The following is a 27,059-nucleotide window of genomic DNA, read 5'->3' on the forward strand; positions in this document are numbered from 1 at the left end:
TTTCCGTTTTTTTTGCGTTGAGTTGCAAAAAGATATGGTTTTACTCCAAGAGTTCTGCTCGAGTCCGCCATTGTAGTCAATTATGTCCTTCTTGTTCTCTATCTTCTTGTTGTGGGGTAGACTGGCATGTTTTCTGTTGCCATTTCTAGTACAAAGTCTAACTTCTATTTGTCAGTAGACTCGATATGGAAGCGCTAAAAACTACATCATGGCTGACGGTGTAGAGACCCAGTCGAAGTGGAGGCACATAAAATAAGACCACCCACAAAACGGCAAATCCTGAAGAGACCGAAAGCGGCTTGAAGACGGTCTGTTAAACAAAATCAATGCAACATTTTGTAAAGAACCACCATTACATGTTATGTAGACCACAAAAAAGCGTCTTAAAGGCAGAAAAAAATTATAATACGACCCCTTTAGATGTGACTTGCGGAAACCAGCATTGACCCTAAACTCCTCCCACCACCCTGGTTCGATCAAGTAAATCATTGAGAGGGAATAAATGTCCTTGCTTTGATGCTGTCATTAAAGGAAACATCAATCAAATATGATATGAATCAGATCTGATTATTCGCTGCAGCCGAATTATTACTACTGGGGCGGCGTCTCTCAGAGGGTGTAGCTGCCGTGCCAGCAACATTAGGGTTGCAGGTTTGATTCCAGCCTCCGTTATCGTAGTCACTATCTTTGTGGCCTTTGGCAAGACACGTTAGCCACCATACTCCCAGTGCCACCCACACTAGTTTAAATATAGCTTGAAAAACATGTAAATAATGGGTTTCACAATGTAAAAAGCTCTTTAGGTCTCTAGAGAAAAAGCGCTATTTAAAATATAATTCACTTGACATTACTACTACGGCTACAACATATCATGTTTTATGAAAAAGTTAATTAACTCAAATCTGATTAATTATACATAACATTACAGTATGTATGTTAGCAGATAGAGCAGAGTCCTTAATGACTTAGCGTCAGCAAGCACAAATGCTGCAACATGTTCTCTTCTCTTTTATATTATGCAATACACGAGTATGTCTGTTTTTGTATAATTAGATTAGATAGATTAGATTAGATAGTACTTTATTTATTCCTTCTGGAAAATTACAATTTTCAGCACAATCCCATTCAAGATCAGACAAACATTAAAGGGAGACAGAACAGAGAACAGGATCGCTGACGGGTCTGCCGGCTTCCAGCGCTCCTTACAAAAAAAAATGAGATACAGGTAAACAAGTAGGGGGGGGGGGAATAAAAGATTAAAATAAAATAAAACAATCGGTCTTAGCCTGGGCCCTGGAGAGGGGGTGCAGACTGAGGCCAAGGGAAAAAACAACAACTCATAGCCATAGTACACATCCCTCTTCCATGTGTGTAAGAGGGAAACATCAAACATCAAAGAACACAGAGGACATTAAAGACATTAAAGCAGCAGATACAAGCAGACACTTCTACATACAGCTATGAATAAAAAGTAAAAGAAACATATCCACTGTGGTGGCCTCTGCGGTGTTCCACGCCATCGTCCGCTGGGGTGGAGGGAGCATGGCCAGAGACAGGAGCAGACCCAACAAAGCAACCAAGACAGCCGACTCCACTCTCGGCCAGTGTCCAGTCCGCATGGATGAGTGAGGATACGTCCAAGGTGACTGAGGTGTCTGACACCTGCTCACCCAGCCAAGACACCGCCAAGCCTCTCCGTCCCAGCGCTCAGTGCCCTGTCCCCTCATCCGCATCTCCTCCAGTCCCTCCAAACCGACTCTGGTGTGGCAGAGACCCAGCAGCTGGTCTCCATGGCCAAAAGGCTCCCGGGAGGCAGATCCAGAAGTCCACAAAAAAGCACCACAGAGGTCACAAAAGTGCCACCCCTTGTCACACAGTCCCAAAGGGTCCCGGACCAAAAGGCAAAAAAATATAATAAGACATGAAAACAAGAGGGAAACACAAAAGGATGACACAAGAGCACAGAGCTCCTGCCTACAGCAGCGCCATCTTGCGGGAAAAAAAAAAAAAAAAAGGAGCTTTGGTTAGGTTGTCGATGTTAATTTTCGCAAAACTTTAACCCCCCATTTTCATAAACCGCCGTGTTAATTGTACAGCCAAACATTGCGCGTAATCAACTAGTTACTTTGCCACCGTATCATTCTGCGAAATCGGTTCCCATACAAAGTATCCCACGTGTTGTCGACTGAGCCAGTCTGCTTTTTGTTATGGATTACGACAGCAAAATAACCCACTATGAGGCCAAAGGAAGTTGTGAGTCCCAGCACTTTGATACAGAAGGTGAAAAACACGATTGAATTTAAAATAAAACGTCAAGCAACGTACAAAGGTGGTGACAGCTTTGGCTCTTGATATTGCTTCGCTTTTATTAAGACTCAATTTTCGTCTGTCCTGAAGGACCTTCTTGCATGAAGCTTCCTCACTTCTCATTTTTCAGGGTGTGTTAAAAACGTGTAAACCTTGATGATATATCAATGTGAGATTGATACATGAGATGCCATGTAAATCAGAGTGTTGGCCGTAACCCTTTTGGAATCATGCCTTTATTTCAGATATCAGCCTCCGTTAATGTTTGAAGTAACTTCAGAGCTACTGTACTTGTCATGGTTATTAAAGGGGTTTGTCTACATTTTGTCTCCAAGCGCCAGAGAATTGGAGCTCGAGGACCGACAGAGTCGACTGCAGCAGGAACTCAGGGAGCGAATGGCTGTGGAAGGTGAGTTTGTTGAATTAATTAACCTAATACAAACTATGTGTTTATTCTATACATATCAAAACCACCAATTGGTGTAACAAATATATAGTCTTCCGTCTGCATCCACTTTTCATCATTCGACAAAATTGTTGTAATATTTCCAATGAAAAGGGGACTCACTTCACACAGGTAAATTATATATATCCCTGTTAGCCACCTAGCTAATTACAGACCTTTACTTACACAATTTTCTAAAATTATTGAAAAACTATTAACAGATTAGACAAATTCATAAACAACAATAGAACACTCACAGAGAACTAATACAGATACAAAGCTCACATTTAAACAGACAGTGATCACCAATGCAATAGATTGTAAACATCATCAATCAATCAATGTTTACTTATATAGCCCTAAATCACTAGTGTCTCAAAGGGCTGCACAAACCACTACGACATCCTCGGTAGGCCCACATAAGGGCAAGGAAAACTCACACCCAGTGGGACGTCGGTGACAATGATGACTATGAGAACCTTGGAGAGGAGGAAAGCAATGGATGTCGAGCGGGTCTAACATGATACTGTGAAAGTTCAATCCATAATGGATCCAACACAGTCGCGAGAGTCCAGTCCAAAGCGGATCCAACACAGCAGCGAGAGTCCCGTTCACAGCGGAGCCAGCAGGAAACCATCCCAAGCGGAGGCGGATCAGCAGCGTAGAGATGTCCCCAGCCGATACACAGGCAAGCAGTACATGACCACCGGATCGGACCGGACCCCCTCCACAAGGGAGAGTGGGACATAGGAGAAAGAAAAGAAACGGCAGATCAACTGGTCTAAAAAGGGAGTCTATTTAAAGGCTAGAGTATACAAATGAGTTTTAAGGTGAGACTTAAATGCTTCTACTGAGGTGGCATCTCGAACTGTTACCGGGAGGGCATTCCAGAGTACTGGAGCCCGAACGGAAAACGCTCTATAGCCCGCAGACTTTTTTTGGGCTTTGGGAATCACTAATAAGCCGGAGTCCTTTGAACGCAGATTTCTTGCCGGGACATATGGTACAATACAATCGGCAAGATAGGATGGAGCTAGACCGTGTAGTATTTTATACGTAAGTAGTAAAACCTTAAAGTCACATCTTAAGTGCACAGGAAGCCAGTGCAGGTGAGCCAGTATAGGTATATATGTATGTATATATGTATATAAAGGTATATACAGTACAGGTATATATGTATGTATATATGTATATAAAGGTATATACAGTATAGGTATATATGTATGTATATATGTATATAAAGGTATATACAGTACAGGCGTAATGTGATCAAACTTTCTTGTTCTTGTCAAAAGTCTAGCAGCCGCATTTTGTACCAACTGTAATCTTTTAATGCTAGACATGGGGAGACCCGAAAATAATACGTTACAGTAATCGAGACGAGATGTAACAAACGCATGGCGTCTTTAGTGGACAAAATGGAGCGAATTTTAGCGATATTACGGAGATGAAAGAACATGGTGCAGCTGCAGTGTTTCTAATAAAACAAATTAAGAAGGTATTATAGCATCAGATGATTGATCTTGAACTGGGTGTGAAAAACTCCTTAACCAAAAGGGAAACACTATTTGAAGTTAAGCAAACACATCTTCAACGTTAAATATATCCTGTGGCGTTCCCCAGAGATCAATACTGGGACCAAAACTGTTCAATCTGTATGTTAGTATTAAACTTAGTATTACTTGCTGACAATAGTATTGCGTTTTGTTTTGGAAAAAAACGTACAGAAACTCATAGGGTAGGCACAGCAGGGAAATTACGTTGTTGCGGTGCAATTTTGTACATATAGTAGCAGAAGCAAAACGTGATGAAAAACAAAAAAAAATGATGAATACTACATATTCGTACAAATATATGTAGATAAAAGATCAAATAAAATGAAAAACAATAACATCCTTATTGCACAACAAGAAAAAAGATCACATTAATGCATTGTAAAGTCTGATGGCTGTGGGTAGAAAGGACCTATGGTCGCCCTCCTTCTGGGGTGGGAGGGATTGGACATTATGGATGTCGACTTGGCCACATCCTCAATGCTGTCTCGAGGGCAGCCTAGGACGAAGTCAGCTTTCTTAATTATTGTATTAAAAAATGAATAAATTAAAGAGATGGTTTGACAAAATCGGACCATCCTTCAACCTCAGTAAAATGTTATTTGGTCGCAGTCGAAGATAATCTTAAAACCTTTAGTATAATAGTACGTGGAATTAAATTATGGAATGGATTAAGCAAAGAAATTAATTAATGTACTAATATGACTCAGTTTAAGAAACTGTTACAAAGTGCAATGAAGAAGAATCATGATAAACATTTAGAATTGATTGAAAATGGGAATCTTATTCATCTTACTTTTTGAATTCCAACTTTATATTTTTTTAGATTTTTTTTTATTTATGCAGTAAATTGTGTACACATTGAGAACAGAAGGTGGATAAAAGTGTTAGTAATTGTTCTCAAATGGAAAAGAGCTCTGCTTTTTCCTATTCTCTTTCAAACATATTGAAAAGAGAAACTAGAAATTGTTATGTACAGTGGGTATGCAAAGTATTCAGACCCCTTCAAATGTTTCACTCTTTGTTTTCTGCAGCCATGCCAATTGAAAAGTTAATTTTATTTCACATGAATCTAATCTTTTGTAAATGTTCTTTTGGTCATAACTATTCAGACCCTTTGCTGCGAGACTCACATTTAAATCCCATTCCGTCCATTTTTTTCTGATCGTCGTTAAGGTTGGTTCTGCTCCTTCATTGGAGTCCAGCTGTGTTTAATTAAACTGATTGGACTTGATTAAGAAAGGCACACACTTTCCTATTTCGGAACTTACAGCTCACAGTGCATGTCAGACAAAATGAGAATCATGAGGTCACAGGAACTGCCCAATGAGTTCAGAGACAGAATTTTGGCAAGACACAGATCTGACCAAAGTTATAAAATAATTTCTGCAGCACTCAAGGTTCCTAAGAGCAAAGTGGTCTACATAATCCTTAAATGGACTAAGTTTGGGGCGACCACAACTCTTCCCAGACCTGGCAGTGCAGCCAAACTGAGCAATCGTGGGAGAAGAGCCTTGGTGAGAGAAGTAAAGAAGAACCCAACGATCACTATGGCTGTGCTCCAGAGATGCAGTAGGGAGAAAGTTCCACAAAGACAACTCCACAAGTCGAGGCTTTAAGGCAGAGTGGCTGGACGGAAGCCTCTCCTCAATGCAAGACATATGAAAGCCAGCATAGTTTGCCAAAAAACACAATAAGGAAACCCAGACTTTGAGAATAAGATTGTCTGGTCTGATGAGACCAAGATTGAACTTTTTGACATTAATTCTTAGCGGCATATGTGGAGAACACCAGGCACTGCTCACCAATGTAATCCCACAATTGAAACAAGGTGGCAGCATCATGATATGGGGGTGGACAGGACAACTGGTCGCAATTGAAGGAAAAATTAATGCGGCCAAATCCAGAGATATTCTGGAAGAAAAACTTTTCAGAGTGCTCAGGACCTCAGACTGGGCCGAAGGTTCACCTTCCAACAAAACAATGACCTTAAACACACAGTTAAAATAACAAAGGAGTGGCTTCAGAACGACTCTGACCATTCTTGACAGGCCCAGCCAATAGAACATATCTGGAGAGACCTGATAACTGCCGACCTTCACCATCTAAGCTAACAGAACTGGGGAGGATCTGCAAGGAAGAATGGGAGAGGATCCCCAAATCCAGTGTGAAAGAAGACTCTTGGCTGTACAAGCTCAAAAGGGTGCTTCTATTTAATACTGAGCAAAGGGTCTGAATATTTATGACCATGTGATATTTCAGTTTTTGCCTTAATACATTTAGAAAAATGTCAATTTTTTTTTGTCACGATGGGCTGTTGAGTACACATTAAATTAAAGGCCTACCGAAATGAGATTTTCCTTTTCAAACAGGGATAGCAGGTCCATTCTATGTGTCCATACCATGAATTGATTAACGTGGACCCTGACTTAAACAAGTTGAAAAACTTATCGGGTGTTACCATTTAGTGGTCAATTGTACGGAATATGTACTAAACTGTGCAATCTACTAATAAAAGTATCAATCAATCAATCAAAAGTAATACTTGATCATTTCGCGATATTGCCATATTTTTGCTGAAAGGACATCGACGATAAAGTTCATAACTTTTGGTCGCTAATAAAAAAGCCTTGCCTGTAGCGGAAGTAGCAGACGATGTGCGCGTGACGTCACGGGTTGTAGAGCTCCTCCCATCCTCACATTGTTTACAATCATAGCCAGCAGCAGTTGGGGAGTTCGGACCGAGAAAGCGACAATTTCCCCATTATTTGAGCGAGGATGAAAGATTCGTGGATGAGGATAGTGAGAGTGGAGGACTAGGAAAAAAAAAAAAGGCGAGGGCAGTGAGAGCGATTCAGATATTAGACACATCTACTAGGATAATTCTGGAAAATCCATTATCTGCTTATCGTGTTACTAGTGTTTTAGTGAGATTATATGGTACTTGAAAGTCAGAGGGGTGTGGCCACAGGTGTGGTGACCGCCAGTGTCTCCGGTGGGAGGAGGTAATAGTTTGCAGCTGCAGGAGGACGCAAGCTCCGCTCATAACTACGGTAAGAGCCGACTTATTAGCACAGTTTTCTCACCGAAACCTGCCAGTTGACATGTGGTCGGGATCCATGTTGGCTTGACCGCTCTGTTCCATAGTAAAGCTTCACCTTCGGGAATTTTAAACAAGGAAACACTGGCTGTGTTTGTGTGGCTAAAGGCTAAAAGCTTCCCACCTCCATCTTTCTACTTTGACGTCTCCATTATTAATTGAACAAATTGCAAAAGATTCAGCAACACAGATGTCCAGAATACTGTGTAATTATGCGATTAAAGCAGACTACTTATAGCTTGGATCGGGCTGGAAAAAAATGTCCGCCAATGACGCGTGACGTCAAACGCACGCGTCATCATACCGCAACGTTTTCAACAGGACACTTCACGGGAAATTTAAAATAGCAATTTAGTAAACTAAAGCGGCCGTATTTGCATGTGTTGCAATGTTAATATTTCATCATTGATATATAAACTATCAGACTGTGTGGTCGCTAGTAGTGGCTTTCAGTAGGCCTTTAAAGGGGTCTCAAAACTTTCCATACCCACTGTATCATGCTGTTACGTATGCATGTTCGAAATAAACTTAAAACCCTAGCTCAGCGTTGTACAGTGGGGCAAAAAAGTATTTAGTCAGCCAGCGATTGTGCAAGTTCTCCCACTTCAAATGATGACAGAGGTCTGTAATTTTCATCATAGGTACACTTCAACTGTGAGAGACAGAATGTGAAAAAACATCCAGGAATTCACATTGTAGGAATTTTTAAGAATTTATTTGTAAATTATGGTGGAAAATAAGTATTTGGTCAACCGTTCAAAGCTCTCACTGATGGAAGGAAGTTTTGGCTCAAAATCTCACGATACATGGCCCCATTCATTCTTTCCTTAACACGGATCAATCGTCCTGTCCCCTTAGCAGAAAAACAGCCCCAAAGCATGATGTTTCCACCCCCGTGCTTCACAGTAGGTATGGTGTTCTTGGGATGCAACTCAGTATTCTTCTTCCTCCAAACACGACGAGTTGAGTTTACACCAAAATGGATACATGGATGATACAGCAGAGGATTGGGAGAATGTCATGTGGTCAGATGAAACCAAAATAGAACTTTTTGGTATAAACTCAACTCGTCGTGTTTGGAGGAAGAAGAATACTGAGTTGCATCCCAAGAACACCATACCTACTGTGAAGCATGGGGGTGGAAACATCATGCTTTGGGGCTGTTTTTCTGCTAAGGGGACAGGACGATTGATCCGTGTTAAGGAAAGAATGAATGGGGCCATGTATCGTGAGATTTGGAGCCAAAACCTCCTTCCATCAGTGAGAGCTTTGAATGGTTGACTAAATACTTATTTGCCACCATAATTTACAAATTAATTATTTAAAATTCCTACAATGTGAATTCCTGGATTTTTTTTTCACATTCTGTCTCTCACAGTTGAAGTGTACCTAGGATGAAAATGACAGACCTCTGTCATCATTTGAAGTGGGAGAACTTGCACAATCGCTGGCTGACTAAATACTTTTTTGCCCCACTGTATGTATACTGTACATTTTCTTTATGTGGTTTATGTTACATTCCCCAGACCACCTGAAGACTGAGAAGGAGCTTGCACAGGAGAAGCAGATCTTAAACGAAATGCTGGATGTTGTGGAGCAGCGTGATGCCCTGGTGGCCCTCCTAGAAGAACAAAGACTTCGAGAGAAGGAGGAAGACAAGGACCTGGAGGCTGTGATGCTCTCCAAAGGCTTTAACCTCAATTGGGTTTAATGAGAGTCAACTAATTGCCCGCAATGAGCTTGTGTAAGGTCTTCTTTGATCCGTTGATCTGAAACCTTCTCATCTGCAGCAGTGTACAGTTTGCCGATACGCGAACACAACATCCGTCGCTGCTGATATCCCGGTTGAGGTTCCCTTCAGCGTACACGCACCCTCAGCCTACAGGCGGTCCCGGTTAATCACTTTGCAGGTTTGTTGCTGGCTCCGTGGGTGGAGCGACGGTTTGTTCACAACTTTATCATCACAGCCTCGATGCTGGCACCTTTGGGAGCATGTTTAAAGACTTGTCTGATTCAAAATGTCCTAAAGGGAACTTTGCAATTTGGTCCTGCTGATGTAAAGGTTTTTTTTTTTTTGTAAATAGTTGTGCAGAAGCAGCCACATTTTACAGAAAATCCCGTCTTTTCTGAAAACATACAAGACCGCAGGAAGACGGCCTTTCTACTCACTGACTTCTTCATCCCAGTCATTCACAAACACAACTTACCACTAATAATCAGTTTCATGTATTTGTTAGCGTCTTTGTTGCTTTTGTCAGATCTGCATTTATTTGTTGCATTCACACAGTAGTGCCCACGATGTCTGGCATTTGCACTTGTATGTGAGACACACACGTATATAAGCCATTGTCTGAAGACTGCGGCCGTGATCCGTCACAGGCGTTTTGTTGGTTCATGAATGCAAAGACACAAAGTACGGACGTCATACACGACCCACTTGCCACTTTACGAGATGCACAGAGGACGTGTAATGATTCACCATCCTTTTTATGGTTTTGTTTTTTAGCCCCTGCAAAGCAATGAAAGGACTATACAGGATTTGTCCACGGCCCGTCACATTTGCTAGCAGCCTTATTAATTTTTAAAGATCAAAGTGATGCATGTTGACTGTCAGCCCTGTAAAAGTCCATAGGAAAGTTTTTCATTGTAAAGGAGAAGGCAGTTCAAAGGTCAAATCAGTCAACCAGTCTTCCACCGATGTCAGGAGCCTGAATCAAATCATTGTGATCTAGAATGCTTGGTGTAGCCATTGATATTTATATTTATTTTATCTTCCAAATGATTGGCAGGCCAACACAAGGCTTGTTTGCCTTGGTTTTTAGAATTGTTGCCGTATTTATGGTTAAACCGGCCATACTTTTATTACGCCCCATGTAAGAGACTAAGGGCCTGATCTGTTAAGATCCAAATAACGTGCTAAATTGTGTGTGCAACCTATGCAATTTGTGTGTGCTATTAGTTACATACAAACCCCGTTTCCATATGAGTTGGGAAATTGTGTTGGATGTAAATATAAACGGAATACAATCATTTGCAAATCCTTTTCAACCCACATTCAGTTGAATGCACTACAAACACAAGATATTAAGATGTTCAAACTCAAACTTTATTTTTTTGGGAAATAATAATTAACTTAGATATTCATGGCTGCAACACGTGCCAAAGTAGTTGGGAAAGGACATGTTCACCACTGTGTTACATCACCTTTTCTTTTAAAAACACTCCATAAACGTTTGGGAACTGAGGAAACCAATAGTTGAAGCTTTGAAAGAGGAATTATTTACCATTTTTGCTTGATGTACAGCTTAAGTTGTTCAACAGTCCGGGGTTTTGTCGTATTTTACACTTCATAATGCGCCACACATTTTCGATGGGAGACATGTCTGGACTGCAGGCGGGACAGGAGAATACCAGCACTCTTTTAATACGAAGCCACGCTGTTGTAACCTGTGGATTGTCATTGTTTTGCTGAAATAAGCAGGGGCGTCCATAAAAACGTTGCTTGGATGACAACATATGTTGCTCCAAAACCTGTATGGACCATTCAGCATTAATGGTGCCTTCACAGATGTGTAAATTGGGCACTAATACACCCCCATACTATCAGAGATGTTGGCTTTTGAACTTTGCGCCTCTAACAATCCGGATGGTTATTTTCCTCTTTGTTCCGGAGGACACCAAGTCCACAGTTTCCAAAAATAATTTGGAATGTGGACTCGTCAGACCACAGAACACTTTTCCACTTTGCATCAGTCCATCTTAGATAAGCTCGGGCACAGCGAAGCCGGCGGCGTTCCTTGGTGTTGTTGATAAATGGCTTTCGCTTTGCATAGTAGAGTTTCACCTTGCACTTACAGATGTAGCGACCCACTGTATTTACTGACAGTGGTTTTATGAAGTGTTCCTGAGCCCATGTGGTGATATCCTTTACACACTGATGTCGGTTTTTGATGCAGTACCGCCTGAGGGATCAGAGGTCCGTAATATCATCACTTCAGTGCAGTGATTTCTCCAGATTCTCTGAACCTTTTGATGATTCTACAGACCGTAGATGGTAAAATCCCTAAATTCCTTGCAATAGCTCGTTGAGAAATGTTGTTCTAAAACTGTTCAACAATTTGCTTACAAAGTGGTGACCCTCGCCCCATCCTTGTTTGTGAATTACTTAGCATTTCATGGAAGCTGCTTTTATAGCCAATCATGGCACCCACCTGTTCCCAATTAGCCTGCACACCTGTGGGATGTTCCATATAAGTGTTTGATGAGCATTTCTCAACTTTATCAGTATTTATTGCCACCTTTCCCAACTTCTTTGTCACGTGTTGCTGGCATCAAATTCTAAAGTTAATGATTATTTGCACAAAAAAAAAGTTTATCAGTTTGAACATGAAATATGTTGTCTTTGTAGCATATTCAACTGAATATGGCTTGAAAAGGATTTGCAAATCATTGTATTCTGTTTATATTTACATCTAACACAATTTCCCAACTCATATGGAAACGGGGTTTGTATTAGAACTGCGTGTACAAATAATGTGGAAAAGTGGTGCACTCTGCCTCATTTAAATGAGGATTTGCATATCTGTCACCATTAAAACTCTCATTTCCCTCCACGTTTATGGCATCAAAAGGTCCAACATGTTGCATTGCACACAAATGTAATAATAACCACATTTTCCAGCCCATTTTGAAGCACAATCTAGTCAACAGAACCTAGTAGGTGGGCTCTATTGGGTGATGCAGTGTTGTGGTGGTGTGTCCGGATGCATATTGCAAATAGAGATACATTAATATATCTTTTATATGATGAAAAAAATAGGCCAGCAGACAACAAAACAAATCATTTGAATTTGTTTTAAACAGCCCCTTAAGTCATTCCGCAGCTATAAAATTACATTGCGTAGACGATGAGGCCATGTTTTATTCATGACAGTCTGAATATGTGGACACGTGCACAAGCAGGATCGCCTCCTTTCACACAGCCATTATTTGTGTGTTGGGGAGGAGACCCTGCCCCAAGTGGAGGAGTTCAAGTACCTAGGAGTCTTGTTCACGAGTGGGGGAAGAGTGGATCGTGAGATCGACAGGCGGATCGGTCTTCAGTAATGCGGACGTTGTATCGATCCGTTGTGGTGAAGAAGGAGCTGAGCCGGAAGGCAAAGCTCTCAATTTACCGGTCGATCTAAGTTCCCATCCTCACCTATTGTCATGAGCTTTGGGTCATGACCGAAAGGATAAGATCACGGGTACAAGCGGCCCAAATGAGTTTCCTCTCCCTTAGAGATAGGGTGAGAAGCTCTGCCATCCGGGAGGAACTCAAAGTAAAGCCGCTGCTCCTCCACATCGAGAGGAGCCAGATGAGGTGGTTCGGGCATCTGGTGAGGATGCCACCCGAACGCCTCCCTAGGGAGGTGTTTAGGGCACGTCCAACCGGCAGGAGGCCACGGGGAAGACCCAGGACACGTTGGGAAGACTATGTCTCCCGGCTGGCCTGGGAACGCCTCGGGATCCCCCGGGAAGAGCTAGACGAAGTGGCTGGGGAGAGGGAAGTCTGGGCTTCCCTGCTTAGGCTGCTGCCCCCGCGACCCGACCTCGGATAAGTGGAAGAAGATGGATGGATGCTAGTTTTATGCACACTTAAAATGTGCTAAATATAGACAAAACGGCGACTGCTGAACAGTTTCTGTCTTGATGAATCACGTTGCAAATGCTAAATGATTATATTCGCATCTCCTCCCAGTTTTGTGCGCATTCTAGCGTTCGGCATAAAGACATTTTTTTTTTTCCCTTGGCCTCAGTCTGCACCTCCACTCCAGGGCCTAGGCTAAGACCGATTTTTTAATTGTATTTTAATCTTCTATTTTTTTTCCTTCACCCACCCCCCTTGTTTACCTGAATGTCATCTTTTTTGTAAGGGGCGCTGGAAGCCGGCAGACCCGTCAGCGATCCTGTTCTGTCTCCCTGTAATGTTTGTCTGATCTTGAATGGGATTGTGCTGAAAATTGTAATTTTCCTGAAGGAACTCTCCTGACGGAATAAATAAAGTACTATCTATCCATCTACATACACGCTAAGTAGATTTACTTTGCTCACAATACTGCAAGCAGATGAGCTCTACATGCGCTATCAAGTTTGCACATGTTTTAATACACGCAAACCTTTTAGGAGATCAGGCCCTATCTGGTCCATCATGTCTGCAGCAGAGCACAATTCACTTTTTTTTGTAATTTTAAAATAGTGTTTAAATTTAATTTGAGCCGAAAAAACTTTCATAACACACAAGATGAAAAACAATAGGATGGTTTATTATTATGTTCCTCGTTAAAATACATTTTAACAGCAAAGTTACTGCCTCCAAACATGGAAGATTATAATAGTCTTTATTGATTTGATGTGTTTAGCATTGCTACCTCACAGGGTTGAAAAAAAAAAAAATCACGTTTGACCTTTCTTTATTTGCATGTAATTGTGTGAGGGTTTCCTTGTTGGTGTAAAAAAAAAATGTTGTTTTTCTGCTGCCGGGATTAACACTACTACTCACCAACGTCAGAAAAGGGTGTTTGATTGTACACGTTTATTTGTATTTACATGTAAGGGAAAATTGTACACATTTGTATGTATTTACATGTAAGGGAAACTAGCAAAGGACCCACCTTGAGATTCATTGACAGCATCACACTGTCGGCTTATGTTTACAAATGCATATCCATATTCACTCTTGTATCGTCATGGTAACCTGACTGTTGCACATTTCAACACACTTCAAAAAAATGCCTTTTTTTTGTTTATACTGTCCCTTTTTTTTTGCTTGAGTCCGTCTCTCACTGGAGGCGACGATTTGTCCTTTTATTTTTTATTTTCTAGAGGAATGTTCCGGAGCAAATGCTGTGGAAATTTTGCATCAAATCCGAACAGAGTGAGGTGGACTTTTACCCATAAAGAAAACAAACGCAAGTGGTTACTGTTTTACAGCGCCTACACTGTACATTCTACATGTATGAGTTGGTATTTGCTATGATTTGAAACACTCTAGGTTGTTGTAGTGTGTGCGCGTGAGATGATTGTAATGATATTTATTAACGTGTGAAAAGTGTATTATATGTAAAGAATGAGAATCCTAATTTTTAAACTTTGGTTGACACATCTGTAAATGCTTTGTGTAGCTTGAAATGCATATATGGGTATTGTATGTGTGCTGTAAACAGCAATAAAACAATGCAGTTTTTAACTTTTCTGCTTGATTTCATACACAAAAATTATATGACAATTTTTTTTTTTTTTTTTAATTTTGAGGACATTTTGCATATTTGTCAGGGTAGTTTAAATTCAGTCAGGATTGTTGCATTAATTTTGTGTAAAATTTGGTTTATCTGTTATACTGTGCTGAATATAGAGCGGAATATACGTTAGGTAAGGAAAAAACACAAGAGGCTATATCATCCCTACAAGCCTCTTTCGCAAGTTTCCCTGCACGTCAGATTTTATTTTTTAAAAATTCAATCTGCACGTCATCGGATTTTATTTTTAAAAATCTTCAGTAAAATCCCGTGACGAGCAGGGAACCCGGGAAACAGGCTTGTAGGGATGATAAGGCCTCTTGTGTTTTTTTCCTGACCCCAACGTATATTCCGCTCTACCCCGGTATTGAGCACTGTATAACGGATAAACCGCAAGTTTCCCTGCTCGACAGGGGATTTCATTCATTTTCTTGTAAAAAAAATCTTCAATGAAATCACCTGACGAGCAGGGAAACCTGCGAAACAGGCTTGTCAGGATGATATAGCTCCTTGTGATTTTTTACTGACCTAACATATATTCCGCTCTACCCCGGTATTGAGCACTGTCTAACGGAAAAAATCCACAAGTTTCCCTGCTTGACAGGGGATTTTATTGAAAAAAATGTTCAATAAAATCCCCTGACGAGCAATGAAACCTGCGTAACAGGTTTTTTGGGATGATATAGCCTTTGTATTTTTTCCTGACCCCAACGTATATTCCGCTCTACCCCGGTATTGAGCACTGTATAACGGCTAGACCGCAAGTTTCCCTGCTCGACAGGGGATTTAATTTGTTTTATTGTAAAAAATCTTCTATAAAATCCCGTGACGAGCAGGGAAACCTGCGTTACAAGCTTGTCAGGATGATATAGTTTCTTGTGTTTTTTTTACTGACCTAACATATATTCCGCTCTACCCCGTTATAGAGCACTGTATAACGGATAAACCGCAAGTTTCCCTGCTTGACGGGATTTTATTGAAAAAAATGTTCAATAAAATCCTCCGACGAGCAGGGAAACCTGCGAAACAGGTTTTTGGGGATGATATAGCCTTTGTATTTTTTCCTGACGTAACGTATATTCCGCTCTACCCCGGTATTGAGCACTGTGTAACGGATAAACCGCAAGTTTCCCTGCTCGACAGGGGATTTTATTCATTTTCTTGAAAAAAATCTTCAATAAAATCCCTTAACGAGCAGGGAAACCTGCGAAACAGGCTTGTCAGGATGATATAGCTCCTTGTGATTTTTTACTGACCTAACATATATTCCGCTCTACCCCGGTATTGAGCACTGTCGAACGGAAAAAATCCACGTTTCCCTGCTTGACAGGGGATTTTATTGAAAAAAATGTTCAATAAAATCCCCTGACGAGCAGGGAAACCTGCGGAACAGGTTTTTTGGGATGATATAGCCTTTGTATTTTTTTCCTGACGTAACGTATATTCCGCTCTACCCCGGTATTGAGCACTGTGTAACGGATAAACCGCAAGTTTCCCTGCTCGACAGGGGAGTTTATTCATTTTCTTGAAAAAAATCTTCAATGAAATCACCTGACGAGCAGGGAAACCTGCGTTACAAGCTTGTCAGGATGATATAACTTCTTGTGTTTTTTTACTGACCTAACATATATTCCGCTCTACCCCGGTATAGAGCACTGTATAACGGATAAACAGCAAGTTTTCCTGCTTGACAGGGGATTTTATTGAAAAAAATGTTCAATAAAATCCTCCAACGAGCAGGGAAACCTGCGAAACAGGCTTTTTGGGATGATATAGCCTTTGTATTTTTTCCTGACGTAACGTATATTCCGCTCTACCCCTTTTTTTGAGCACTGTTTAATAGATAAACCGCAAGTTTCCCTGCTCGACAGGGGATTTTATTCATTTTCTTGAAAAAAATCTTCAATGAAATCACCTGACAAACAGGGACACCTGCGAAACAGGCTTGTAGGGTTAATATAGTCTCTTGTATTTTTTTCCTGACCTAACATATATTCCGCTCTACCCCGTTATAGAGCACTGTATAACGGATAAACATCAAGTTTCCCTGCTTGACGGGATTTTACTGAAAAAAATGTTCAATAAAATCCCCCGACGAGAAGGAAAACCTGCGAAACAGGCTTGTAGGGATAATATAGTCTCTGTGTTTTTTCCGGACTTAACGTATTGAGCACTGTTTAACGGATAAACCGCAAGTTTCCCTGCTCGACAGCGGATTTTATTCATTTTCTTGAAAAAAATCTTCAATAAAATCACCTGACGAGCAGGGAAACCTGCGAAACAGGCTTGTAGGGATTATATAGCCTCTTGTATTTTTTCCTGACCTAACATATATTCCGCTCTACCCCGTTATAGAGCACTGTATAACGGATAATTGGCAAGTTTCCCTGCTTGACAGGGGATTTTACTGGAAAAAAATGTTCAATAAAATCCCCCGACGAGAAGGAAAACCTGCGAAATAGGCTTGTAGGGATAATATAGTCTCTTTGTGTTTTTTCCTGACTTAACGTATTGAGCACTGTTTAACGGATAAACCGCAAGTTTCCCTGCTCGACAGCGGATTTTATTCATTTTATTGAAAAAAATCTTCAATAAAATCACCTGACGAGCAGGGAAACCTGCGAAACAGGCTTGTAGGGATTATATAGCCTCTTGTATTTTTTCCTGACCTAACATATATTCCGCTCCACCCCGTTATTGAGCACTGTATAATGGATAAATGGCAAGTTTCCCTGCTCGACATGGGATTTTATTCATTTTATTGAATAAAATCCCCTGAAGAGCAGGGAAACAGGATTGTAGGGATAATATAGCCTTTTGTCTTTTTTCCTGACCTAACGTATATTCCGCTCTACCCCGGTATTGATCACTGTATAACGGATAAACCATATAAACCTCGTCTATACATACATATTATATGTATGTGTGGGTATTTTTTTAATTAAAAATATAACAAAATTACAAATAAATGAAGACATAAAAAATAGGTATACATTACTAAAAAAAAACGACAATGTGTTGTGTAAAAATAAATACAACAATGCATTTTTTTCTCCGTTAAAAAAACAGTGATGTTGGATACTGTGTGTATAAAGCAGGGGTCAGCAACCTTTTTGAAAGCAAGAGCTACTTCTTGGGTACTGATTAATGCCAAGGGCTACCAGTTTGATACACACTTAAATAGATTGACAGAAATAGCCAATTTGCTCAATTTACCTTTAATAAATAAATCTATATATATATGAAAAAAAATGGGTATTTCTGTCTGTCATTCCGTCGTACATTTTTTTTCCTTTTACGGAAGGTTTTTTGTAGAGAATAAAAGCAATGAAACACTTAATTGAACGCTTTAAAAGAGGAGAAAACAGGAAAAAAAATTAAAATTAAAATTTGAAACGTTGTTTATCTTCAATTTCGACTCTTTAAAATTCAAAATTCAACCGAAAAAAAGAAGAGAAAAACTAGCTTTAAAAAATGTATTTAATTATTTATGGAACATCATAAGTAATTGTTCCTAAATAAGATTGAGTTTAGAATTTTGATGACATGTTTTAAATAGGTTTAAATCCAATCTGCATTTTGTTAGAATATACAACAAATTGGACCAAGCTATATTTCTAACAAAGACAAATCATTATTTCTTCTACATTTTCCAGTACAAAAATTTTAAAATAAATTCAAAAGACTTTCACAAATAATTTAAATTTGATTGTAAAGATTTTCTAGATTTGCCAGAATATTTTTTGGGAATTTTAATCATAATAAGCATAAAAAAATATTTCACAAATATTCTTCGTCGAAAAACCAGAAGCTAAAATGAAGAATTAAATTAAAATGTATTTATTATTCTTTACAATAAAAAAAAAATACTTGAACATTGATTTAAATTGTCTGGAAAGAATAGGAAGGAATTTAAAAGGTAAAAAGGTATATGTGTTTAAAAATCCTAAAATCATTTTTAAGGTTGTATTTTTTTTTTCTAAAATTGTCTTTCTGAAAGTTATAAGAAGCAAAGTAAAAAAAATAAATGAATTTATTTAAACAAGTGAAGACCAAGTCTTTAAAAATATTTTCTTGGATTTTCAAATTCTATTTGAGTTTTGTCTCTCTTACAATTAAAAAAGTCGAGCAAAGCAAGACCAGCTTGCTAGTAAATAAATACAATTTTAAAAATAGAGGCAGCTCACTGGTAAGTGCTGCTATTTGAGCTATTTTTAGAACAGGCCAGATAAACACTCACTGGCCACAATATACTGGTACTTGCATCATGATTCAATCCTGAATGCAATTTTCCATTCATTGTATTCCTAAACTAAACATGTGCAGTCTTTACGTTTTCGCTAGAAATACAATTTATGTCGGAGTATCCTGAAAAAAACGCTCAACAAATGCGTCTCTACATCGCCCATGTGTTGCAGGTAATTATCAGTCTTACTTTGAAAGGGTGGTATTTCCGGAGGAACTTCCGGAAGACGTCCTTTTTTACTTTCCTCTAACTTTACACTCAATTTAGGTGAAGAGGCAGTCAGACAGAGTTGCAGAACGTCAACACGTCTCCTTAAAAATGGATGCTTTGAGCTTCAGAGACTGTGCGGTGAGTCGGAATTTGGGGAGGAAATATAATTTGTGTGGCGTATTGACTTAATGGGATGGAAAATATTACAATTCCGTAATCATATCCATAAAGTTGGTATTGGTCGAAGTTACTTGTTGAATATGTTAGCTAGTACCATAGAGTTCTCATGAAGTACTCTCATTTTTGGTACTGGAACTTAACTTTTGTTTACTTAATGGTTTCAGGCGTGGAGGGCTGAAGGTCTTCCATTGTCCACCAGCAGCAACGAAGCCTGCAAACTTTATGACGCTATTCTCACTCAGGTAGAACACACACACACACACACACACACACACACACACACACACACAATATTATGTAATTGTTACCATTAAAAATGCCTACCTCTTTAGGACCACCCTTTCTACTTATATAAATACAGTCAAGAAAATAAGTATTTGAACACCCTGCTATTTTGCAAGTTCTCCCACTTAGAAATCATGGAGGGGGTCTGAAATTTTCATGGTAGGTGCATGTCCACTGGAATTTTCTTTTTAGGTTATCTCTCATACAGTGGACATGCACCTACCATGAACATTTCAGACCCCTCCATGATTTCTAAGTGGGAGAACTTGCAAAAATAGCAGGGTGTTCAAATACTTATTTTCTTGACTGTATTTGTATTTACAACATTGATAATATTTACTAGAAAAAAAATAGAATTTAAACATTTGAAAATAAAAGTTGTAATTTTACTCAACGCAAGTCAAAATTTGACAAGAAAAACTGAACATGTGTGCAGTATTATGATTAAAAATTAGGAATTTTCCCAAATAACAGTCGCAATTTTACAAGAAGAGCTTAAAATGTTGGCAATTTTATGAGAAGAGTTTTACTAAAAATTTTACTCTACAAAAGTCACAATTTTATAAGAAAACTCTAAACTAATGGCAATATAATCATAATCATAATTTCACTTGGCAAAATTATGACAGGTCATCGTTTTACTCAGAAAATGTCAGTTTTACGAGAACAACAAAAAAATTGGCGATATTGTGATAAAAGTCAGAATTGTATAAGACAAATGTTACCGTTTAGCATTAAAAAGTAACAATTTGACATGAAAAAGTAATAATTTTAGGAGAACATTTTGCAGTATTACAGAAGCAGAAAGAATATAACAACTTGTTTCCAATTTTATGAGTAAAAAGTCGACACATTGTGAGAAAAAGACTGCTTTTAATTCATATATATATATATATATATATATATATATATACTTTTTGTATGTAATTGGTTTTTAATCTTCATTATTTTAATAGGCTCCTGCACCCCCCACTTTAGTGTAAAGGACAAGTGGTAGAAAATGGATGGATTATTAACTTCAAGTTATTGCAATATGTCTATAAATAGATATTTTTTTTAATGCATTTTAGCCAAAGGGGGCGCATTTCAATTTGTTACGCACACTTGTTATTACATATGTTGGCCAGAGGGGGAACACTTTTAAAACCGACACACAGTCTATTTGAAAAATCCCTCCTTTTGGGGAACACTGTAATTTTGATAGATTTCATCACCAGGAGTGCAAATGAGACATTCTCTATTAGATGCAATGGTTTTACGTGTTGGGACCATGATTTCAGTCCTAACTTGTTCACCGGTCCTCATATGGAAGGTACTTTTCCTTGTTGATGTCTCAAGAAGGCTAGAAGTACAGGCACGCACACACACACACACACACACACACACACACACACACACACACACACACACACACACACACACACTCTCTCTCTCTCGCTCTCTGAGAGATAACAAGATAACAATGTTCACTATGCTTGTAATCACATATCAAAGTCTTTAAGATGATAGGTTAAGTTACATGTGCTCAAATGTGCTTTGCCCTGGTTAACACACACGGTATATTGAATTCCTATTTAGTTACAGTTCCTAAACTTGTAGTAGTTTTCAATAAACCAACAAAAACAACCAAATAACTCATTCTTGTTGTTCCATCCATTGGCCACCTATTGGAAGCTTCTATGTTTAAAATAAAGGCAATTTCTGATAAGATGTTGAGAAATTTTGATTGCAACTTGGTAATAAAAAGGTGTAAGTCGTGTAATTGTGTCAATGTTTATGTCTTCTAGTATGCAACATGGCGCAACATTGAAAGCATTGGAGGAGTCAAAGGGTGCTTTTCTGCTATCAAGGTGGCAGATCCTAATTTTGGTAACATGATATCTTCTAATTTTAATGATTCTTACAGACAAACACCTCTTTAGGACATGTGATTGTCTGCGAGAAAGAATACAGGGGTGCGGGAATATACAATTGATAATAACAAACATTGTTTGAATATGTTATGTACAGTACAAAAAATATTGCATTGATAATGTATAAACGCAGCTTATTCACACAATTGTTTTGGAGTGCACATGCTCCTTTATCCATACCGCGAATGGTTACCTGAAAGGGGAGTGAGGAGACTCCGACTCATGGCATATTTTTTAAAACACACCCCAGCGGAACTTTAGATAAAAACAAGGACATTTTGGTATCATTTTACAGCGATTAATTCTGAATACACGTTTGTTAGGCAGTCACTAGCAAGAATGCTACAAGTGCATTGACAACAAACAGTGAACGAAAAACCATGTATATATGCTGTATATATATATGATATGTATATATATGATATGTATATACAATGTAAATGTATATACAGTATATTACCCAAGACTACTGAGGACCTTCGTATTGTGAGGCAGATGCACTAACCCCTCTCCCACTGTGGTGCCGTATATATATATATATATATATATATATATATATATATATATATATATATATATATATATATATGTCTTGATTGGATTATCCAGAGAATAGTGCTCGATACCGTGGTAGAGCGCAATATGTAGGTGTGGGAAAAATCACAAGACTACTTCATCTCTACAGATCTGTTTCATGAGGGGGTTCCCTCAATCATCAGGAGATCTCCTGATGATTGAGGGAACCCCTCATGAAACAGATCTGTAGAGATGAAGTAGTCTTGTGATTTTTTCCCACACCTACATATATATATATATATATATATATATATATATGTATATATATGTGTATATGTGTATATTTATATATATATATATATGTGTATATGTGTATATATATATATATATATGTGTATATGTGTATATATATATATATATATATATATGTGTATATGTATATATATATATATATATATATATATATATATATATGTGTATATATATATATATGTGTATATATATGTTTATATATATATATATATATATATATATATATATATATATATGTGTATATATATATATATATATATATATATATATATATATATATATATATATATATTGGGGACGGCGTGTCGCAGTGGGATAGTGGCCGTGCGCTACCCGAGGGTCTCTGGTTCAATCCCCACCTAGTACCAACCTCGTCTCGTCCGTTGTGTCCTTGAGCAAGACACTTCACCCTTGCTCCTGATGGGTGCTGGTTAGCGCCTTGCATGGCAGCTCCCTCCATCAGTGTGTGAATGTGTGTGTGAATGGGTAAATGTGGAAGTAGTGTCAAAGCACTTTGAGTACCTTGAACGTAGAAAAGCGCTATACAAGTACAACCCATTTATTTATTTATTAATATATATATACTGTGTGTATATACATATATATATATATATATATATATATATATATATATATATATATATATATATATAATATATATACTGTGTGTAGGCTTCACGTTGGCAGAAGGGTTAGTGAGTCTGCCTCACAATACAAAGTTCCTGCAGTCCTGGGTTCAAATCCAGGCTCGGGATCTTTCTGTGTGGAGTTTGCATGTTCTCCCCGTGAATGCGTGGGTTCCCTCCGGGTACTCCGGCTTCCTCCCACTTCCAAAGACATGCACCTGGGGATAGGTTGATTGGCAACACTAAATTGGCCCTAGTGTGTGAATGTGAGTGTGAATGTTGTCTGTCTATCTGTGTTGGCCCTGCGATGAGATGGCGACTTGTCCAGAGTGTGCCCTGCCTTCCGCCCGATTGTAGCTGAGATAGGCGCCAGCGCCCCCCGCGACCCCGAAAGGGAATAAGCGGTAGAAAATGGATGGATGGATACTGTGTGTATATATATATATATATATATATATTTATATATATATATATATATATATATAACAAATGGGCAGAACTGCTCAAAGATAGGTGTGCCAACCTTGCATCTTATTCAAAGACTTGAGGCTGTAATTGCTGCCAGAGGTTCAGCAACAAAGCATTGCGAAAATCCCGTGAACACTTATCTACATGTGATTTTATAGTTTTTTTCATGTGCCATAAATTTGGAAAAAAAAAAACTTTTTACATCGTCATTACGGAGAATTGTTTGTAGCATTTTGAGGACAAAAAAGAATGTATTTAGGTTTGTAATAAGACATAACATAACATAACAAAATGTGGAATAAGTGAAGTGCTGTAAACACTTTCCGGATGCGCTGTAGCATTTGGCATCACTGTGAGTACGGCAGGAGACGAGGAAAGACCAGTGTTTGTTTTTGTTAATGTCGATACGGATACAATGTTATGCAGAGGTTTACTTACAACAATTTTATAGAGAAATTATACTCCCTATATTATTCAACCCTGGACAGTGTGCGGACGTTTCTTCCAAGGGTTGGGCGTAGACTGGTTTAGGCACTCCGTTCCACAGAACGACTAGTTTATTGCGCGTAATGTTTGACCTACAGTAACGTAGAAGGTAATGAAAACTAAAGCACAATTTTGCCTGAGCTATTCATAAAAAAACAGATCATACATTCCAGCGTGTTTTCTTCCTTCAAAAGCGTTTGTCAAACAACAACTTTGCTACTTTACTTGATGTCAAACAAGCACACATTTTATAAAAAATCTCAGATTGTGTAATTGTAGTTGCTCTTAGAACGGCCATGTCAAAGTCATTCCTCGCGGGCCAGATCCAGCCCACAAATGAATTCTCTATGGCCCCCGGGTTGATATTTGATTAGTACTAGAACCGGCCCGCAGGCCACAGCCGCCTGCTGCTGTTTTGTACGCACCAATACTCCATCAGTGTTGGCGGTAGGAATTTTCAAGTCATAAAAATAGGGTCCCACTTGTTTCTAACCGTTTTGAAAACAAATGATAAATGTATGCTTTATTCTGTTATATCTCACATTCTATATTGTGTTTTGGAAAAAGGTTGTCATAAACATTACTTCAATTATAAAATTAAAAAAAATACAAAAGAAAACACATTTTTATGCATATACACATTTTAGTCAGTTATAAACATTCATTCACTTTCTTCTTTCCTACATGGATCTAAACTTTACCGCTGACCGTATTTTTTTCTATATTTTTATTGTATTATTTTCAGAATGTGTTTGTTCTATTTTTGGCCAAAGTAAGACAACGAAAACAATCTGAAGTTGTCTTTATTTTTTAGTTTTAATGCCTTGATATTAATAGTCCAGCCGCATGTGCACGGATTTTTCCTCCATGCGGCCCCAGAACTAAAATGAGAAGAATTTAAGGCAACGTTGAGATTAATGAGTAGGAAGTCATTAATATCGTAATCCACTAAATAAGAAGAGTTCAACAAAAAAAAACAGTGTTGCAATAAAGCAGACACGCAGAACAGTGTTTTATTTTGTTTGTAATACTCTATCATCAAAACAAAGCTTGTTTACCACTTGAATATATGAATAACACGGTAACCCTAAATTGTCAACACATAAAATAAACACTAAGAAAACTCATTTCAGCAATAAAAATGTCTTAGAAACATTATTGTGCAGTGGGAAAGTCCAAAAAGCAACGCCTGTTGTGATGATTCTCCCCGCAGTGATGGGACATGTGATGAGCACAGGCTTGGAGCTGATAGGAACATCCACCTCGCCACGCCTCAACCAACGTCTGGCCAGCGCTGTGAGGACGACCGTGGAGCTGGCCAACAGTCAAAACATCACACAGAGAGAGAGGCTCCACGTCAAGGCCATGGAGTTCATCTCACATGGGTAAGCTTTAGGGTCATGTGATCTGGATCAGACTGCTTGTTTGGGGGATTTGGGAATGTTGTTAGTTACCAAAAGGGTCCTTTGGTATAAATAAATAAATAAATGATAAATGGGTTGTAGTTGTATAGCGCTTTTCTACCTTCAAGGTACTCAAAGCGCTTTGACACTACTTCCACATTTACCCATTCACACACACATTCACACACTGATGGAGGGAGCTGCCATGCAAGGCGCCAACCAGCACCCATCAGGAGCAAGGGTGAAGTGTCTTGCTCAGGACACAACGGACGTGACGAGGTTGGTTCTAGGTGGGATTTGAACCAGTGACCCTCGGGTTGCGCACGGCCACTCCCCCACTGCGCCACGCCGTCCCTAAATAACTTAACACAAGCACACACTTTTAATGGGATATATTGTAGAAACACAACAGCACAGAAAGTAATGGCAGTAGATGCCATTGCGCTTGTATGAGTTTGGTGTGGATGAACCAAAGAGCTTGCATGTTCTCCCCGTGAATGCGTGGGTTCCCTCCGGGTACTCCGGCTTCCTCCCACTTCCAAAGACATGCACCTGGGGATAGGTTGATTGGCAACACTAAATTGGCCCTAGTGTGTGAATGTTGTCTGTCTATCTGTGTTGGCCCTGCGATGAGGTGGCGACTTGTCCAGGGTGTACCCCGCCTTCCGCCCGACTGTAGCTGAGATAGGCGCCAGCGCCCCCCCGCGACCCCAAAAGGGAATCGGCGGTAGGAAATGGATGGATGGATGGAACCAAAGAGCCCTGACCTCAACCAGATCAAACACTTTTGGGATGAAATAGAACAAAGTTTGCAAGCTTGAAGGTTTCCCGTTTGTTTATTTGGCGTTATTTGTCTGCAAAAAAGCAAAATAAAGCATCTGGTCTGCCAGAGGATAAGAAGATGGAGTCAGTGATATCAATGTTTCCAAATTAGCGCCAAAAGGAGTGACAGGTTAAAGGTCATTTGTATTTCTACACATATTTGCTTTGTATTCCATATTTTTCTAAATAGATTTCGTATTTCGCAACAAATAGATTGCAGTCCTTTGGGAAACGCCAACCAAGATTTGTTAAGAATTTGAAATTAATTCATTTACGTAATTTGAATTTGAATTAAAGTGGCTCCACTCGACCAGAAATGGAATTGAAATCACTGGAAGTGAAGGTAAATTTATTGCAACTCAGAGCATTCTCTTATGGCTAAATAACAGGAAGAATGTATCACATTTAATAAATGTTTTGGCCTAAATACTCAAAATTATTTACTAACAATAAAATTAAACACACATTTCTTTCTCTATGATATTACAGAATTGTCTTTATTGTCATTATAACAGTGATATGTTGCTAATACTTCTTGTTTTCTTGTGGAAAAATATTAAAACTTTAAAATGCAATATAAAAGTAGCTAACAAACTTAACTTATTAATACAAAACAGACACTAAAACAACCAAAATGGCCTAAGATACTAAGCAGTGCTAAAATCCAAAATGTTGCGACTTGACTTGTTTATTTTCAACTGCTTTGTGGAAAAAAAAAAGTGTATATATATATATATATATATATATATATATATATATATATATATATATATATTTGCTGTTGCAAAGCATGTAAAACTGAAACTCTTTTGTGGTATAATACAAACCTCAAAACCAGTGAAGTTGGCAGGTTGTTTAAATCATAAATAAAAACAGAATACTTGCTCTGCAAATCCTTTTCAATCTGTAT

At 38.8% G+C, this 27,059-nt stretch overlaps 2 protein-coding genes across 16 annotated transcripts in view; both read left to right on the forward strand.

The window, feature by feature from the left end:
- Positions 1-14,633, forward strand: part of mical3a (microtubule associated monooxygenase, calponin and LIM domain containing 3a) — a 179,874-nt gene extending 165,241 nt beyond the window's left edge. For all 8 annotated transcript variants that reach the window (XM_061917871.1, XM_061917872.1, XM_061917873.1 and 5 more), the window contains 2 exons: positions 2,643-2,716; positions 8,932-14,633. In XM_061917871.1, coding sequence (XP_061773855.1) covers positions 2,643-2,716; positions 8,932-9,116 — 259 coding nt within the window. In that variant the 3' untranslated portion in view covers positions 9,117-14,633. The remainder of the gene's footprint in view (positions 1-2,642; positions 2,717-8,931) is intronic.
- A 4,476-nt stretch (positions 14,634-19,109) lies between these two features.
- The window catches only part of ttc38 (tetratricopeptide repeat domain 38), an 80,637-nt gene continuing 72,687 nt past the window's right edge, over positions 19,110-27,059 (forward strand). For 7 of the 8 annotated variants that reach the window (XR_009809072.1, XR_009809075.1, XR_009809071.1 and 4 more), the window contains exons 1-4: positions 19,110-19,276; positions 19,483-19,560; positions 21,391-21,472; positions 25,138-25,309. Coding sequence is in view for 3 of the 8 variants with exons in the window: in XM_061917880.1 (XP_061773864.1) it covers positions 19,247-19,276; positions 19,483-19,560; positions 21,391-21,472; positions 25,138-25,309 (362 nt within the window). In the remaining 5 variants the exon portion in view is untranslated. The remainder of the gene's footprint in view (positions 19,277-19,482; positions 19,561-21,390; positions 21,473-25,137; positions 25,310-27,059) is intronic. The other variant, XM_061917881.1, reaches the window with a different exon arrangement.

Source organism: Nerophis ophidion, linkage group LG12, assembly GCF_033978795.1.
Source record: "Nerophis ophidion isolate RoL-2023_Sa linkage group LG12, RoL_Noph_v1.0, whole genome shotgun sequence".
Taxonomy (NCBI): Eukaryota; Metazoa; Chordata; class Actinopteri; order Syngnathiformes; family Syngnathidae; genus Nerophis; species Nerophis ophidion.